General features: G+C 37.4%; 2 protein-coding genes across 2 annotated transcripts; one reads left to right on the forward strand and one right to left on the reverse strand.

The window, feature by feature from the left end:
* Positions 1-647: 647 nt before the first annotated feature.
* On the forward strand, positions 648-5,856 carry LOC131796592 (serine protease 23). Its single transcript, XM_059114192.2, has 5 exons — positions 648-899; positions 2,296-2,454; positions 3,756-3,884; positions 4,518-4,933; positions 5,546-5,856. The coding sequence occupies exons 1-5, from the start codon at positions 856-858 to the stop codon at positions 5,827-5,829; spliced, it is 1,032 nt and encodes a 343-aa protein (XP_058970175.2). The 5' UTR covers positions 648-855; the 3' UTR covers positions 5,830-5,856.
* Positions 5,857-6,565: 709 nt separating this feature from the next.
* Positions 6,566-18,575, reverse strand: LOC131796586 (mucosa-associated lymphoid tissue lymphoma translocation protein 1). Its single transcript, XM_059114186.2, has 15 exons — positions 18,249-18,575; positions 15,895-16,005; positions 15,161-15,256; positions 14,417-14,509; positions 13,719-13,748; positions 13,437-13,523; positions 12,723-12,850; positions 11,804-11,873; positions 11,228-11,420; positions 10,972-11,046; positions 10,291-10,412; positions 10,001-10,150; positions 9,350-9,507; positions 8,748-8,849; positions 6,566-8,220 (listed from the first exon to the last, which is right to left on the reverse strand). Exons 1-15 carry the CDS (start codon positions 18,565-18,567, stop codon positions 8,053-8,055), a joined length of 1,902 nt encoding a protein of 633 aa, XP_058970169.1. The 5' UTR covers positions 18,568-18,575; the 3' UTR covers positions 6,566-8,052.
* Between the last annotated feature and the right edge of the window lie 326 nt (positions 18,576-18,901).

Genomic DNA, 18,901 nt, shown 5'->3' on the forward strand with positions numbered 1-18,901 from the left:
AAAAATTTAAGTTGACTGGGAACATTTACAATACAAAGGCAAGGACGTCGTTAATTAGGAAGCTTCAATACACCCGCGCCTCGTCTTGGCAATCTCTTTGTGCACGATTTCTTTTTCATAGTGAAATAAATGGTTGTTTGATGATCTGAAAAGTATTCTTAGCTTACAACGTTTACAATCTCTCTAAACTAATTCGTTGTCTATATCAGTTATTCTCGCAACCAGCTGTAAACAAAGTAACTTTAAAGTATAAGGCCAAATTAAATAAATCTAACGTTTTTTTCGACTTTAATTAATTTTAATGCATTGAAAAGGATGGATAACCTTTGTAATTCTCTTCTTATCAGGCGGGCCTCTATAAACAAAGATGTTTTGAACTCTGGGGAAAGTCTTGTTATGTTCACCAACCGAAAAATAAACTCTCTTTTGTTCATTTAAAAATAATTCGTTAATCATTTTGTCCAGCCATTTTTAAGTCATTACTGCCTTCTTGACAGAATGGAATCCGCTTTAAATGAAAGAAACATAACTTGTTATTCTCATACTTTCCGGAGGATTTTTTTTTAAAATAAACCAGGCAGGTGACATGAAATTTACTAAAGACTTTAAAGCAGAGAATATATTTGGGTTTTTTCGCACCAGAAACGTGACAAATGAAAACTTATTTATTATTTTATAGTTCATATGAAAGCTCATTTTTAAAGTCATTGTTAAATCTTCAATCGAGAGGGGAAGGAACTTACTAGTGATCTCCTTTGTCCTCCTTCAGTTTTAAATTGATGCGAATGTTGCACGGAGACAAAACACGAGGTTGGCGTCGATAAAGGACCACTTCCTTGTCAGTGCCGTTTAAGGATGAAGGCAATTTTTGTGATGCTCTTGATGTTAAAAGCTGTGAGGTAAGTTCACCTAGAACATTGGGAAACGATTTATGGTCGTATTTCAAGTGATGTGAGTCAATGTTTACATGCGCTCCAGTCTCAATGCACTGGAATTATTCGCACGGTAAGCATTCCAAGAGGATTCTTGGATTCAGGTCTAGTTCATAAAGCGAAACGAAAAGGCGACCGTGTTGTTGGTATAGTTTATAGAATACCCCGTAGAGTAGAAAAAAGTCTATGATACTTTGATTCGGGTGAGGTGTTCCACTTGAGAATTAGATCCACTGATACAAAAACGTAATTGAACCTTGGGAAACATCTCACGGCAGAGAGGTTTCAGCGCCATAGTTGCTTTGAAAAAACAACCGCAAGACGTTAAACAAAAGAGGAGATATTTAATGAAAATCTACAGTCGTACGGGGCTTAAGCTCTGATATAAGAAAACCCCTATGACCCTAAATTAGCAATAAAATAATGAAATTATTGAAAGGCAACCTCGGAATTACATTTGTTTGGGCTTGCTAAGAGAAAATGACACTTAAGATTTTTATGGTGTCCGGTTATAAATCAAAATGCAGATATCATTCGAGTAAAGACCATTTCAACTGAGCCATTTTTTCCATATGTTAAACATACTTCAGAATAGCTAAGTGAACAATCGACCTGTCAGGCGAAACATGAAAGTTTCTCAAATGTAAAGTAAAGTTGTTTATTTTGGCTACATAAAAACATTTTCAGAGAAAGGTAAAGTTAGTTTTATGAATTATGAAAGGGTTCTGGTCTACCAAAGCTGATTTGTGTAACATGTAACCGAAACAACAATAAAACCGTAGAAATAAAAATTTTCGTGCTCTTGAGTTCTTTAGGCATCTTGATTGTCCCTTCAGACGAGCTCCAAATTGTCTTGGGCGACTTTAACATTCCTATCGTTATTTGATCATCCAAAATGTTATCATGCGAAATGATTTGCAACGTGAAATAAAATGTGATTTGCAGTTTTTAAGACCAAGTCAGTGTGGTAACGCGTGATCTGCAAGGCATCTAAGATTATGACCGCTCTCTGAAAATTCAGGTGTTTCTCCAAGTTTGTTTCCAATCTCTATGCAGCTTGCGTACAGCAAATTGGTTTTACGTCATGATAAACATAAGAGACTTAAACTGGAGCAGGATTACCGCCCATGTAATATAACCCATTAATTAGTTGGATGCTTCCAGTTAGGGCGCGCAACGCACGTTATTGTTTACGTGGACGTAGACGAAGAATAGATAAAAGGAAATTAAAATAGTCATTTTACGTAAGAATCTGTGGGCAGACATTTCCTCCCATTGTAAAAAAGATAACCTGCCCACTCTGCACTGAGCGTATTTTCAAAGAACTTTTGAAATATGTTGACATATGCTGTTGCTATTTCAGTGTGAAAACTCTGCCTGAATTTAAATCCAGCAAAGAACCAGATAACAAGGCACGTGCAGATGACGTAACTGATGACATTACTTTGGAATATCGTCCTGAGATGTTAAGGGAAAATTTGATCAAATTATTCAACTTGACTGCACAGGACTTAGAACTAAGGTATGGAGTATTCTAATGTGTATGGGTGCGTAAGTGTGTGTGGGTGTGGGAGGGGGGAGGGGAGGGGAGGGAGAGAGAGTAGGTCATTTGTGTGGGACAATAGGAAATGAGCCGAATAACCCAAAGTCAGCGTAGTATCAGCCGAAGCCAGAGCTAATTATGGCTCTTGCGGAACCCCCCCCCCCACCCCCCTAAGTTCTTTTCCAGTTTCTTTATCAATGACACGATCACGCTGAAAATTTACATTCGTCCTGTTAGCCCATCACAGATAACCACAGAACTTTTTCAGTCACGCGGTGAAAAATTATGTAAATTTATTTCAACAAAAGTAAATATTAACACAAGAAAAGCGGTTATAACCCGCGGGACTGATTAAGAGAATATCAACTGATATTTTCCTGGACTGACTTAGTGCGCCAACATGGCCGCCATTTTTTTGTTTAGGTTACCAATATGGATACCCTTACGTTACGTGAAAACGATCTATTATATTCCTGGAAAGATTGCCATTGTCCATTTCTACTCTCAGTTTGAGAGAGGAGAGAGGCTCCGTCGACCGTTGACATAGGCTCTGACTCTTGCCTGAAAACACAACAAAATGATTTCTTCAGGGTTAGATTATGGAGCCTTTGATTTTGTCTCTCGATTTATCGGTTTCGAATATGGACAAATAGGCAGGGATAATTTTTTTGCACCTATCTGGCATATCTTGCCAAAGTACACAAAATACCCTGGTTGTGTAGTATTCTATAAGGGATTAACATAAAGTTAGCGTGACGAGGGATTTGCCAGATTCACTTGTGAGATGCAGGATGAAAGACAATTTTAGGGCGGAACGCGGTTTAAAGTACAGCGAGATTGGAAGCCCTATTTTTGATCCCTATTATCAGTTCTAAGCTTGTAGGAAGATTGATTTTTAATCAGCTGTCGGTATATCTCGAAACATCACCTGATATAAAACTTTCTTTATCTTTTTTCCGAGTAGTAGATGATATTATGTACTATGAACAAGTTTTATAGTAAAAAAGAGCAAAAATTTCCTTTAACACTTTGCGTAATCCGGTTACAGACTGCGAACGGTTTTAACATTTCGGGCAAACTTTGTATAAAGTATTTATACGGTTATGATGTAACCCCCAAATTTGTGTTTTGCTTCTTTTTTTGATTTGTATTCTTTTATCCTGTTAAATCTGTTACACTTTCCACTCTGAGACAGAAATTTTACTCTTTCTTCTCTCTTGACAAGCCTGGCCTCTTCCAAACGGTTTGAAAATAATCGAATTTTGTTTTTATATTCCTAGTTATGAAACAATTTGGCCAGGGGGTCGTAGCACGATAACACTAAAAAGGAAATCTGGTGACAAGAAGTTATTGGATGTACCCAAGGTTACAAAGAGAAGAAGTGACCAAAAAAGCGCGACACAGAGCAGGTAAAAAGCAGTGCATCATTGACTTTAAGGAACAGATTTGTCCAGGCATATTTCTTGCGTTAAATGGAGGCTACTTTGTTGATTATCCTTCAAACATCTTTGCAACGCGTGGAACAAAACGTTACGAACAGCTTACCGTTTACTGCGTTGCTCATTTTTCACTGTTCTACACCATGGCTTTATGGACAAATGAATATGTTCCTAGTTCTGTAAGCAGCATTCGTCTTGAATTAAATTTGAAACAGACTTTTATCGTATTGGACATGAGGCCGAAAATTGGGCGATTTTATTTGGGGAATATTTTTTTTAGCTAGGGCATATCTAGTCACGTGACCCCTTAAAACCAATCGCGTGCGAGCAAAATCATTTTATAGCTCACTAAGATACGTATTAGGGAAGCCAAGAGTTACATCGACGGGTGTAACCTGAAGTTGACTACCATCTCATCCAAGACAACTGGGAATTTTCCCCAGTCGTTTCATGGTATGGAAACCGGGGTAAGGTCTGGCGCTAATGAGTCACGTGGCTCAAAATGAATTGGAATTAATATGGGTCCACACTATCATTCCCAGGCAATGCTCGTGAGATTCTCGTGAATAACATTTGTATCAATTTCTTTCTTGAAATCACTAGAGGTACAACTCAAAAGCTACAAGCTAAGCGAGTGATAATTCCACCAGACGAACGAAAACAGCTCCCTTCCTCCAGTAAGGCCCAGAAATCACCACACTCAGCTGCTTGTAAAGTGTCTTGTAAAGGATTTTGCACCTGGTCTTGTTCAGGGACTTTGATAGGTCCGCATCACGTACTAACTAGCGCGCATTGTATCGACGGAGTGGATGTCGCTACTCTTCAGGTTGGGTTTCTGGAGAGAAATGGCCGGCTACAGTGGTACGATGTGATGAAAGCGTCCATGCCACTACGATGGAAAATTACTAAGAAAAAATATGATTATGCCGTGCTTAAACTCAAAGGTCGGGCAAATCGTCGATCGTACGTCAGTGTCGTATCCGTGTCCCTGCCCAAAAACTCGTTGATATCGATCACAGGTAAGCTAGGCGCTAGTAAGTATCGATCTTACTTCAGTGTCGTTCCATACCCTTACCCAAAGGAATGCTGAAAAAAAGTCCAGGTGACCTGGACGCTAATTGCTATAGTTTCGTACGGGAAACTTCAGGTCGCCAATGTCACTGTACCTGAGCGGTAGAAAAGCAACTGACAAGGTAAAAATCAGTAACTCATTGAAAACATTTTGAGCCGGTTATTTAAACAAAGTTTAGCCGTTGTTTAACAAAAACCATCTTCAATTTAGCCGAACCTTTTGTCTAAACATTTATTTTTGTTGACAATGTCCAGATGGCCTGAAGCTCACTGCTTGCATAAAACTGCGGTTCGGGTTACAGGCCTCATGTAAATGTAACCGGTCCTTCGGGTTTAACACTTGTAAATATTCCCAAATTCTATATGGAAACTGCCCGAACCTACTTAATAAATCAATTAATCAGTTATTTATCTGCACGTCATTAAACATTTTCGGTCATTTTTAAATGTTTGATACAGTGACCATAATTTTCGAAAAACAAAGAAGCACGAGCAAAAATCCACTTTTTTTTCACATCGTACTTCCTAAATTGAATTTTTCATGTTTTTTTATTCGTAAGGATTTCCCGGTGACAAATCTCCTAGCAGTCTTTGGATCTCCAAATGTCGTGCAATCTTAGTGAGCAGCGGTCAGATTTGGAATAACTGTGACGTGGTGAGAGGGAGTTCGGGGTCAGGTGTTTTAGTAAAGGACAACAGCGGAGGGATAACTCGCACGGTTGTTGTCGGTGTACTGTCCGGCGAACAATCTGTACGAATTCGAGGACGTGTCAAGAGATTTAATGTAGCTGTTCATCTAACAGGGTCTAAGCTATCTCAGATTAATGAATGGATAAATAAATAAAGCCTATTTTAAAGCTTGAGAAGGAGAAATTAAAAGCATTTAAAGGAGTAATTGTCCTGTTCCGTGATTTAATTTTTTAATTATACCAATCCTCCCTTCGTATAACGAGATTATCACTGAATAACTTCAACCACAGGCAGCCCAAGCTCCAGCTATGAGATGATCATCTTGCGCAGTATGAGTCATGTCAAAAATATAAGACCTTGTATGGGAATGTGTACAACCGCTCTTAGGAATAAAAAAAATACAGTCAAATTCTCAATAAATACCTCACCTTACTTTCACAGTGTATTAATTGTTTTGTGACTGCTTACTTTGTTGCAACGAGGCCATTTTGGCGAGTTGGCGGTCACAAAAAAGGTAATGCATGAAATGAACTTTGAAACACTTCGACGTCGCTTCTCTGTGTTCCTGACATAGGTTATTTACCTGGTAGTATTTCTGTATAGGGAAAAAACCGTGCTCGAGGTCTTAAGCGCGGCCTGAGGCTGTAGGACCGTACACAAGACAAATAACTTATTCATGATTTTATTTTTCTGCTGGTTCGTTTTCTTCCGCTTTTCCGCGATTGGCGTTGACATTCCGCGGGTATCTGGAAGGAGCGAACTTTATCAATGGTCTGGGGAGGGATGGGACGGTAAGGCTCGCAAATCTCCCATCCTTTCCTACGATCGTCATAAACTTGATATCTGGCGCGATAAACAATAGACTTGAAATGCGACATCAATAGCAAATATTTCTCACTTTTAAATAGCTTCTTTTTATTGAATCTCAAGATATGTTTTTTACAAGATTAGAAATGGTACAAAAAGATCTCATCTCCAGAATTTTTCCATACAATGTTCAAATCTGCATCTCGCAGGATTTATTAAATCGCGTATAACTTTCAAACATTTTAAAAATCTTCCTTATAAAACTAAGGCAATCTTTCCACACTCAAAACTTCGTACGAAAAACAGTATATCGCATCAGGCCGCATCTCAATATTTTGATAGTTATTTAGTGACAACTGCAATTCAAATGGAAAATAAAAGAAATTTAAAAGGCTCTGAACAATTCTTACTCAACAACACAATATCTGGGAAACACACCATAAAGTGCTAGTAAGCTCCCACGGCTGCAGGGTTTATTCTAGTGCGCGGCTTTGAGGAAGATTACCGCATAAAATTTGCGTTTATGGGCCAGTAAGACGCAAACGGTTGCGTCCAAGAAAAAGGCTCTTTCCGGGTACTTTTTTAAATTATCTGTTCAAAAATATAACTTACATCAGGATTAATATAACAGCTCATATTTAAATTCTTTTCAAACCTCATAGCCTCTTCATGTCTCAATTGCTTATCTCTTTGTTTCCTCACGGAAAAGACTCTTGAGGCGAATTTGAAGACCTCTTTGGGTAGCCCCCTTTTTTAGGCCCCTATCACGAGAAAGGGTCCAACAAAACCTGAACGGGCCCACTGAGCCTTCTTCTAGAATAAAGCTTGCAGCTGTCACACTTTACGGCTTCTAAAAGCCATTTAACCACCTTGGCGTGGCTCCCTGAGCTGCATTTTGTTACAGCATAACCAAATGGCCAAAATAGCGATGACATAGTCATCATTAATTTTATTGCAAAAGCGAATGGCGAAAAGGGTCTTTCTTTTGCAGAGCAAAATCATTCTTGGTCTTCGTTTAACATCAAACTTTGGAAAATCAGAAACCTTTTATGTTTCGGTAGACAGAAGTGAAACGAGGAGGAAATGGTAGAATAATCTTTACTGGAATGCAAAATCAACGATCAGGTCTCCGGTAAACGATAAGAAGCTCGACTGGAAACGTTTTGACTGGTATACAAAATCAACAATCGGATTTCTGGTAGGCGACGACACTTAGGTTTTCTCGCAGTAAAATACAGTTTGGTTTGCTGTTGGCTAGTTTCTTCTTGAGTCACGGCAACGCTTTTTGTCGAGTACATACTAAACAGTTTTTCCACGGAAACCTAATCATCTTTACATGTCCAGTTAAGACTGTTGTCACCGTATACCCTCTCTTTCCCCCCACCCGCCGTGATTGATGATTTTCATCAAGGTTCTCGGTCCCTGCTTTTCTATCAAGAGGTAACTTCTTCAGATTTCTTTAGTGAAGGGACCCATTTCAGCGACAGATCCAGCCTCACATCCAGCTTGTCATGTGACCTGAATGTCAGGTAGCCTTCGAGACACGTGATGTAAAAAACCACGTGAAAATTTAAACCTGGGTACATTTCACTCCAGGCAATCTGCCGCATGTTATCCACCAGTCCCATTGAACAAAAACGGACGAGACCAGCGGGCAGCCAAGGCGAACTGTCTTTTCCCAGTCACGCACTTCGTTTCCCATTCGGTAATACATTTTAAATGTCACCACTAGAGGATCCTACACGTTAAGAGAGTGAGAGAAAGAGAACATTCAGATTTTTGTGTGTAATTTCTTCATCCTGAATTCCAGTTTCCAGCCGTTCTCTGTTATTCTGTCGGATACGAACTTAAAACAACTCAAGGAAAAAAGAGTTTGAAAAAAAAAATTTTTTAAAAATCGGCTGTCGGGAGCGAGGAGGGGGGGGAAGGGTAAGGGTAAGGTATGTTTCTTGAAACCCTCACCCTATATCCGGCAGAAAGATTGATTGTTTTCCCACTTTAATTAGCCCTGATCCAAACAAACCTTCTTTGTTTGAGCTTCACCAAGTTAACTTCAATCAAACATTTACAACAAATAATGAAGTGACATTGAGTAGAAATTAGTCCAGTGCAGAGTGTTTATCCACCCTGAACGTAACCAAAACCTGGGGAGGGGTGGCAGGGGCAGTCTACTAACCCACCCCTTTTGGATGAATAGGCCAGCTAAGTATGTAAACTGAGTGTACTTTCGATTATATAGAAGATTATTAGAAATAGAGCACATACCAGTAACTTTTGTAGTCTAGACAACTGTACTACTTGTTCTAAAACTCCTCCATTTTCACCCAGGAATTCACCAGAGAGAAGGCGAACTTTGCTCATGACAGGCTGCAAACAAATCCAAAACAGAGATCCCTAATCACACCTATAAATTTTGAAAATCATAACTACTTTTGAATCTACTGACAATCAGAGCTGGTTTACTCCTTGCATAAGGAGTTTGTCACTGGCTTTTTTCTGTTACACATGGTGCTGTGTAAACTTAGGTATTAGGATTCCATATTGCTTCTGCAGATGCTTGAGTTCTGGTATGTCTGACTTATAAACCAATTATAGCACCTGAAAATCAGTGATTAATTAGTCAATGAATCAAAGGCCCAATCAAAAAGTCAATCAATCAATGTATCTGTCAATCAATCAATCAATCAATCTATAATCCAATCGCCTACTTAGTCAATCAATCAATGTATCTGTCAATCAATCAATCTATAATCCTATCACCTACTCAGTCAATCAACCAATCAATTAATCATGATTGATCAATTAACAACAAAAACTGTTCTAAGAAATGTTTGAGGTTCAAGAGTAACACTGAGTTTGCAACTTACCGTGGGTACTTGTAGATCCATCACAACTTCTTGTAGTGGAGCAGTATTTGTATTATGAGCAGATATCTTAATTTCCATAACATTTGAAAACACAGGTCTGCATTCAAATGATATGACCAGTCCATCTTGGTCAATTGGTGGGATTTCATCTGGAAGATCTGCAGAAAGTATGATACCACTTGAGGGGGGGTATGGACAATAATTACCTACTCCACAAGTGTTCTTATTGCCCACCTCTTCTTCCCCCCTTCCCCCCTCCCCCCCCCCCTTTCCTCTGATTCCTTTCCTCTGACCCCTTTACCCTTCCTGTAACATATCCTCTAAAAACATTCCTCCAGTCTTCTGTTGTGCTTTCCATGTGTATGGAAAACCTACTAATTTTGACCTAAAATTCAATGAGAGTCTCCTTCACTGGAAAAATTTCCAAACAATTACCAGTAGTTCCATTAGCTCCAAGGTTCTGCAAGCAACATTTGTTGTTGCAAAGTGCAGAACCCAGGCTCTTGTAGGTCATACCAAATGCATGCAAGAAAAACATGCTTATCTTGTTCCATTTTATCCAATGAAAAAAAGAAAAAAAAATGGCTTTGTACTTTAACCAATAGATTTTCTCTATTTCACATGGAAATGGACAGCACCACTGCTACTCACAATGAGCCTGATTCCAGAGTTTCATTCGTTCCCCAAACTCCTCTGGCAGCAGATCTGGTACAATAGGATCAGTGAGTCGACAGTCTGCTACTGCATCACTCTCATGGCATGGTCTCTGGATCAGATTTCTGCTACTTGCACGGCTAACATCTGTAAAATACAAACAGAACAGAGTTCTTAGAAGTTCCAGGGTTCATTTCTTCATAGCAACTCAGATTGTTCTTTGTCCCACAATTGTGCCAAATTGATGAACATCTTTCTTCGAGAATTTAAGAGTCAAAATGTCTTACCACGAGCGACATCCATAAGTATGAGCTCAATTCGCTCATTTCTTCTGATATGTCTCAGTAAATGTGTCGCATACAGGCCATTTGGCTGGTTTGGCTCTTCATATGCCTCCTGTTGGGAACAACTGATACAACAACCCAAGATAAAATGATTAGTTCTCCCCTTCTAAATCAAAATAATAAGGTGCTGCTAATTCATAGACTCTCCCTCTCTGTGGCGTTATGCATTATTGTGGCATTCATGAGAGGAGCTTGGGAAAGATTGGTGCCAGTCCCTTTATGTTTTCAAAATCAAATTAAAAAAGGATGTTAATGTATTTGAAATAGCACTATCCCTCTATAAAACTGTTTTAAACTTGCTCTCAAAGGTACTAATCTCTATGTTGAATCACTAATCACCAAGTAAATCAATACAGGAGTTAAGGTTCTTTGTAAGAAGAGTTTCTGTGACAGTCATACTGCCTGCTGCTAGGCTACTGTCTAATCAGGAATATGCTTAGAATATATTCACCAATGAGTTGGCATTTCTTTAGATTCACACCAAAGTGGAAAACTAGTTATGACAGAAAGAAAGAGTTGGAATAACAAGTGGAAAAAGTAACTTTTCATAGGCCTAGCATAACTATATCAATAAAGAAATCTTTCCGTTTAAATGAAAGAATTCTCCAAAAGACAGTTACTCACCATGAATATGCAAAAATATTATTTCCTTTTGGTCCTCTTTTGCAATAGTGAACAGTGCCAGTTTTCTTTGGTAACCTGTTCATAGTAATGGGGCTGTTAAAACTTCACTCATTACTCCCAAGGTAAAATTTATTTATTTCGTGATTCTCTCTCCTAACTACAAAATATTTTCTTTTCAAACAACTTAACAGACAACTTAACACAGCCTTAAGGTTAAACATTTCTAGACAAAACAGTCACACTAACAACTTCTTACCGTATTCGACAAGAATCAATGATCAACAAGTTTAAGGCTGTATCACATGCTTGCATGGTTTCAAGAATCTCCTGAGCACGCAGACTGTCTTGACGATTATACTTCAGATTTGCATCAACTGGAAGAAGAAAGTTTTCTCCCCCATCCTCATATCCATGACCAGCATAGTAGAGTACTCCATAAACACCCTTGCCTTAAATCAAATGAGAATTGATTTGAAATTACAAACTTGCAATAAAGTTTAGTACTGTTATAGTGTGTTATAAAATAGCTTCTGGCTCTCAGCCACAACTCTGAGTGTCAGATGCTATGATGGTACTTTGGTTATCATTTTACTATAACTGAGTTCTCCTAACTTAATTTGAAAAAGAAAAATGAAATAAAAAAGATTTTGATCCAAGACCATTACCTGATCTTAGTAGGCAATATGTTTTTCTTTTGCAGTTACATATAATTTCTGTTTTGCATCAACAAAATTTTTAAATTCTGTGATTTTTTTAGCTCAATTGGTGGAGAGTTGTGACAGTGCTTTAGTGAGACTCCCATAATGATTGAAACCAGTTGAAAGTTACTCACCTAAGAGTCTGCAAAATGAAAGAACTGCAATCCTCATCTCACTCAGTGAAAGATTCACCAAAGCCACAACCTAATTAGAATAAAGAAATCCACAGCTTAGTTTGATCTCAATTTTTTATCAATAAGTGCTGGCAGTATTGACCAAAATGAGATTCAAAGTCACTGTGTATTTGTGGGTAGTGTCACTAAATGGTGATGAGATGGATATGAAGATGATATCTGAAGCTATCTTGACAAGCAACACAAGCTGGTGAAGAAGTCATTTATCAACCTTGTTCCCAGGCTACATGTACTTTCTCACATGCTTAGGAAAATACATGTATTCTTTGTGCCACCTCTTATAAAACATAACTACTCTCAGTCAGTTAACAGTCAGTGTCAGCCAATTCACAGTCTGCAGTATAAGCAAATGTCATAAACCAAAGTTTTGGTAGCAGAAGCCATCAACCCCTTAATTAACTCCCAAGGGCAACCAAGAAAGAATTTCTCCTTACAAATATCAAAACAATATCAAACAGTAAAGTAACGAGAATTAAGAAACATATCAATTTGGGGATTTTTTGTTGATCCAATACCAAATTCTCCAAACTAACATCAAGAATTGTATGGTAGGCAGTGCTCTCCTGAATGGAGAGAGTTACTGTTAGTTTCAAGTGTCTTTCCCAAAGACACAATTCATACCCACACCACATTATACGTTGGAAGAGGTTAACCATAGAGCTTTTATCATCTGGCATGTAGCAACAGGCAGGTTTTAAAATATACAAATCAGTACAAAAATATCATTTAGCAAAAGAAAATCAATCAAAACCCATGACTAAGAGAGGTGCATGACTCGTACATTTTTAACAGTTCTGGGATAATTGCAATCCTAAATCATTGTTTAAAGAAACAATGTCACACATGAGCTAACTCTGACCTTAAATCCAAGAGTGAAAAGGACTTGTGCCACATCGTATGCATCTTTTTCAGCATAGAACAGCCCTTTTAGTTTTCCACACTCATACTGCTGGTTTCCAATGACAAGAGCAACTTTGTCTGATACCACTGGGGGAATGAAATATTGAATGATTAAGTCCACTTTTCATATGTTTCATTATGTAAAAATACAACAAACTCTTTAATAAGCCATAAAGGGGTTTTTAGAACATTGAAACACAAGACAGAGTGGTTATTGGATTAAAGGTTTATCAAATTTGAAAATGCTTATCAACCCTGCAAATAGTCATTTCTCTCCTGAACCAGCTATCACCCAGCTTAAATTGATAACTAGGTTACGAAACCTAAAAAAGATTTAAAACACAAAAGGGTTTTAAGTACAAATATATTTTGCAGTGTACTGCTGCCACACACCCAAATGAACCAAAGTAACAATACTTGGGAATAACATTTTGCACCACGTTAAATACACAAATATATTACTAACAGTAACTGGTCCAATGAAAAGACTTCTCTATTCACATTGCTGCTTTTATTTCCTTTTGCAAATTTCATTCCATTATTTTTCCCACAGAAAGGAATCAATTACTCTTATGGCTCCTAACAACACTATAACAGCTGTTTTCAATTTATTAGTAAAATGACATGTCTCCTGTTATAATAAATGTTAAATTTTGTCATTTGAAATATTCACCTGGTCGTGGTGGACTTTCTGGAGCAGTACTTGGTTGTCTCATTGAACTTGGCTCTAACACAACATTTCCATCTTGAAGGTCAGATCCTTTATTTGAAACCAAAATTTTATCATAAATAATCAAACTTTTGTTCAAGAAACATAGTTCACATTTGACAAGGAGAACAACTCAGACTTCTTGAACATGGAAACCTTAACCTTCTGCATTCTTATTGATATGACAGATAATTACAGAAAAACACTGATGAATGATGATAACATTGAGAGGCAATAATATCTTACCATTTTGTCGATCTGTTGCAGGATGGCGGACTTCATCCAAAACCACACCAAAAGCAACAAACAAAAACAAATAAACAAGAACAGCTTTAGTCTCAGAGCCTTTTTTCTCTCTTTAGATGACTTCCTATTTAATTTTTTTCTGTACATTGCTTTCACTGTTCATGAAAGTGAGAGGGAGCCTATCATTAAATGTATCTAATATGTAGATTGCAGTTAAATAATAAGAAAGATGTGAAACTTTAAGCTTAGTCATCTAATGAAGATAGATGGCAAAGTGTATTTGTTTTGCTAGCATGCAGTACAAGGAGTAAAGTTTTAAAACTTTTTCCTTTGTTTTGATTCAGTTCAATTAGACTTGGCTTCAACCCTCAGCTTTAAATTCTCCGAACTAACACCAAGAATTGTATGGTAGGCAGTGCTCTCCTAGGTGGAGAGAGCTACTCTTAGTTTCAAGTGTCCTTTGTTTTGATTCAGTTCAATTAGGCTTAGCTTCAACCCCGGCTTTAACAGCAAAGTTATTTCTCCACACATTGTGTGTCATCACCAAATCTTGTCTTTGGTTGACTTAGGTAACTTGAAATTATGAATCAAAAGCTTTAAAGAACTGGGCACCTTAGATTTCAGAGTCAAGGGCCTTCAAACAAGCATCTTGTGATTGTTCTTATGCAACAGCTTTGTATAAAACCATCCATCCATACCTTGTGGTCTTGGTTCCAAAGCTAAAGGGGATCCATAATCAGAGAACATTGTGTGCTGAACATTTGCAATGATTTCTTGGTAAGGACGAGATCCTAAAACATTCAAAATAGTCTGTTACTTTACTCACTTAGTACAACAGCATACCACAGAATAATACTAAAAGCTTAATAAAAAAAAAAAAAAAAAGAATCACTGGTCCTAATAAATTTAGGAGGAAGAGTTAAGAAGTTGGTTCAGTGCCACCCTTAAAACAGAGCTTCCAAAGACAAGCTTCACCAAATAAAGCTCACCTTCTATTGAAGTATAGTTAAGATGCAACTAACTTTATGGTTCCTGCATTTTCATCATATCTTCTTGCATAGTTACAAAGCCTATTCCCACCAACTCTACAGAGATGCAGGGGGAGGGGGAAAGTTTAGAAGGTCAGCGGTATTGTTCTTTTAACCCTTCAACTCCTCGAAGTGATTAAAATGTAACTTCTCCCAATAATACTCATACAATATCTAAGAAACAGGTAATGAAAATACTAAAAAACTATCCAGGTAGAAGTTGCGACCTTGATTAACATCTAGTTCTTGTAACTATTTTATAGGGAAATGTGTAGCAGCTAGAGGGGAGAATTAACAATCAGATCTTGAGAGTGAAAGGGTTAAAAGGAAAAATTCTTCAGTGGGTAGGAATCTTCAAAAAATAATTCAAACTTTAAAATACAGTCAAATAACTGCATTTCCAATAACACTTACTGCCATCATCCCCAACACAATATGCTGGCCTGGGTGGTGTTAAATTGTTATTGTACAGGTATTCATTCTCTTGAGGCGGGCGTGTTTCTTTCAAATCTAGACCACAGAATATGTTAAAAAACCTGTCAATTAATGACTGGCTTTGTTGAATGACACCTTAAAACTAGATCACTCTCATTTACATGTGTATATTAGTGTGTGAATTTTTTAGAGCAGTATAAAAAATTTGACAGTACTTAATGTAGTTGTGTGGTCTTAATTCTATATTCTGCCTGAAGAAAACATTCAAAATCGCAATTTTAAGGCTGAGTTGACAAACTAATTTCCCACATCAACAAAATGCTTTTAATGGCTACCTCTCATCTTTCTTAGTGAGGTTCACAAACTATTTGCTGCTCATCAAAAAAACTGAATGGTATAAATAAAAAACAAAATGACAATTACTTGGAAAAACTCTTGCTTTTGCAAAGTGTGATTAACTTATAATAATATAATAATAACAATAATAATTCATGATCATAGCTTATAACTTATTTAGTATCATCTGAAGTAAATACCATGAAGGTAAAATTAGTCTTGCATGTACAGTGAGACATTAAGTAATGTTCTGTTAGGGCTGTTATGTAATATCAGTAACATATATATAGTGTTATAAATAAAAAGCACTATTTGCTTGTATTTGAATATAAATATAAATATTCTCTTAAATTCAATCAAGAGCAAAATTAACAAACCTCCAGTGGAATATGCTCCAAATAAGTTACCACCAATAGGAAAAGGTGCTTCAGGAGGGAGAGTGACATGCGTGGGCTGGTAATCTTTTCCGCTTGGATACTGTGATAACTCTAGAGTAAATAATACCAGTTGATATGTTTTGAATGGAACTATTTGTTATTAGATTTATTAAATAACTGCCTCCAGCAGAAGGTAATATCACATCAACACTGTCCTAATTAGCTACCCAAGTCCCCCTTCTTCACTTGGGAATGCCAATCTTGACTCCATAAAAAGAAAAGTTCATGTCCCCAGGTTAGAAAGTGTATCTTAAAAATGAGAAGTCCCCTCACCATTGTTTCAAACTCAATTCCTTGAACCCTGTAGTTAGATGAGACTGGCATTTTAAATAGGACCTTACATTTATCAACAGTTTGCTATGTTCTGACATTTTTTCAGGCTTGTTCTTTTATTACCAATCTGCCAATACCCACTGTAAGTTTGAACAATTTTTCCCTTTGTCATCATAATAAACAAACTGTTAGTAGTCTTCTCTGGTTAGATAGAGCTGTTTTAATCAACAGTTTACAATGTTCTGACATTTTTCAGGTTTATTCTTTTGTTACCAATCTGCTGAGACCCACTGAAAGTTTGAACAATTTACTCCCATGTCATCAAAACAAACAAACTGCTGGTGGTCCGCTCTGATAGGATAGAGACGTTTGGTTTTTTTCTATGTTGATATCAGGAATAAGTTAGTTGATAAGTGAAGGTATAAATTATGGTTTGTCTATTTTTAAAATTGTTTGAATGATATTCACTGTTCTCCAAATTATATATATTTACCATAACTATACATATTGATTTTTGACCGGAGGTTTTTGTAATAATTTCTGTCACAAGGTCTGAAATACTGAGCCTAAAAGTAAATTTTTGACCCCATCTTACAGCCTTTATCTGTAAAGTGAGTTCAGTGTTGTTATTTTTGAAATTTTACAAACTAAATGTACCCAGACTGCAGGTGATGTTTGTACTGTTTTGAGTCCTTTACCACCAAGCACTTGCACCCACATTAGTGATATTACTGTATGACTAATAATAATAATAATTTAAAAGTACTGTAATCAGGTATGATGATTGTACTAGCTTTATAGATTGCTGATTGTTAAATGAAGACAGAGTATAGAAAGGAATGGAAGAGTGAGTGTCTCCTGACTGACCACTAAACGAATGCACAACAATGTTTGTTTCTTAAGTGCACAAACTGCGGTATATAACCCATACCAGCAATGATTGACGAGAGCACCAAATAAATAAAACAGCCAGGGCACTGGGAAAGAGGTTAGACGCACATTAGAAACAAACATCATCTGCAGCCTGGAAGACCAGTAACATGCCTATCAAGTGATTCCATGGGGGAGGGGAGGTGAGATCAACTGCCATTACGAGGAGACCCTTGACATCAGAAGGGAAATCAAGGAGGCTTTTCATATCCCACACCAATGTCGATTGTAATACAGAGTTAAGGACTATGAACTGTTGAAGACCGTGAGACAAGATCAAAAATCAAGAGGCTGCAAAAAATAATGAGTGGGAAACTACAACTTCCTTACTTATTTGTTCACCCCTTCTCTTAACCCTTTACCTCCTAAGAGTGACCAAGACATAACTTTTCCTGACAATATCCATACAAAATCAGGCACACAAGTGATGAGAATAAGGAAAAATATCAATTAGGGGTTTATCATTTGATCATTTATCATTTGATCAATTACAAATTCTTATAACTAAAATTAAAGGAAATGTATGGAAGACAGTTAGGAGAATTACTTTATAAATCTTGGGAGTGAAAGGATTAAGAAAGATAATTTCATCTACTGAGCCACCGTACCTTAATCGTTGAGAAATGTTTTTTTCACATGAAAGCTGCTATGAGCTTACTTAAAGATTGAAACGTTCGCTATTGTAAACTAGTCGATCTTTTAGCGGAAAATGGATCTGTACGCAAACAACTGAAGGTCAAGGCTCGAAAAGAAATCAATCAGGAGGTGTTTCTAAAGAAAATTTTCGTTTCAAGGCGATGACAATTTCCAGGAGAGAATTTAAGAAGCTGTTTGTATACAAACGGACGCAATCGAATGGAACCAAAAGGTTACATTCTTTCTACTGATCGAACGAAGCATCAAAAGCAATTGAGTAAAAAATAAAAGAGAGACAATTCAGTTATGCTCACGAAGTTTTATGTCCACGACTGGCTTTTTTTCATTTTCGTAATAGCTTCATACATGCCCATGCAGATCATATTAATAAATGCAAATTTACTGATTCTGGGCATGTTTCTGAGAAAACGCTCAAGCTATTTGATTAGATCTACCTGTAAATTCGACGGGTCTGAGAATGTTAACAGCATCGTCTCTTCCCATGCTTTTTAGAAGTTCAATCAGATGTGTAACCGTTTTGACTTCTCCATTTCTTTCCGAAGACATCCACCATTCGTACAACAGGGACACCGTCGGGTTCTTTTGTCGCTCAAAATTCCTCACGCTTTCGTAGTTATAATTCATTTTCCCAGCAAGAAATCTGAAATCTTTCATTGGATGTCTGGGATTTAGTTTCATACCAAGCTGTTCCAGTATATCCATGCTCAAACAATTCATAAGTGTACTGACTCGCTTCATCTTCTCGGAAGCCATGTTTTCTTCTCCTGAGTAGGGTAGGGTAGGGGCGTGCCTTTCGAGCGTCGAATACGTCAAACAGCACCCCGCTGGTCCGATACTGATAAACAAGCTCCATAAAAGCACCCTTCTCCCCTCCCACTATGAATTGCACTCGCATGCCAATCTTATTGGCTTTGCTACTCGCCGTCTATTCCGCCAGAGACAGTGAGTAAATTAAGTAGCTCAACAATTTGGGGTTGTAAACAAGTTAAAATAGAAACATGTGGCTCTCCAATGATGAGTTTTTGAACGATCATTGGACTATTGAGCGACTAGTGGGGTTTGCCGCTGGTGCTGTAACAATATTGAG

The sequence above is a fragment of the Pocillopora verrucosa genome, chromosome 3, assembly GCF_036669915.1.
Source record: "Pocillopora verrucosa isolate sample1 chromosome 3, ASM3666991v2, whole genome shotgun sequence".
NCBI lineage: Eukaryota > Metazoa > Cnidaria > Anthozoa > Scleractinia > Pocilloporidae > Pocillopora > Pocillopora verrucosa.

Bases quoted from the DNA above. Each gene is read 5' to 3' on its own strand.
- LOC131796586 (XM_059114186.2), bottom strand. From the start codon at position 18,567: ATGGCTTCCGAGAAGATGAAGCGAGTCAGTACACTTATGAATTGTTTG. The intron at 16,006-18,248 runs GTAGATCTAATC...TATTTACTCTAG, and splicing joins CAGACCCGTCGAATTTACAG to AGTTATCACAGTATCCAAGC. The intron at 13,749-14,416 runs GTATGGATGGAT...TTTTGGATGAAG, and splicing joins TTTGGAACCAAGACCACAAG to TCCGCCATCCTGCAACAGAT.
- LOC131796592 (XM_059114192.2), top strand. From the start codon at position 856: ATGAAGGCAATTTTTGTGATGCTCTTGATGTTAAAAGCTGTGAG. The intron at 900-2,295 runs GTAAGTTCACCT...TTGCTATTTCAG, and splicing joins TTGATGTTAAAAGCTGTGAG to TGTGAAAACTCTGCCTGAAT. The intron at 2,455-3,755 runs GTATGGAGTATT...TTATATTCCTAG, and splicing joins GCACAGGACTTAGAACTAAG to TTATGAAACAATTTGGCCAG.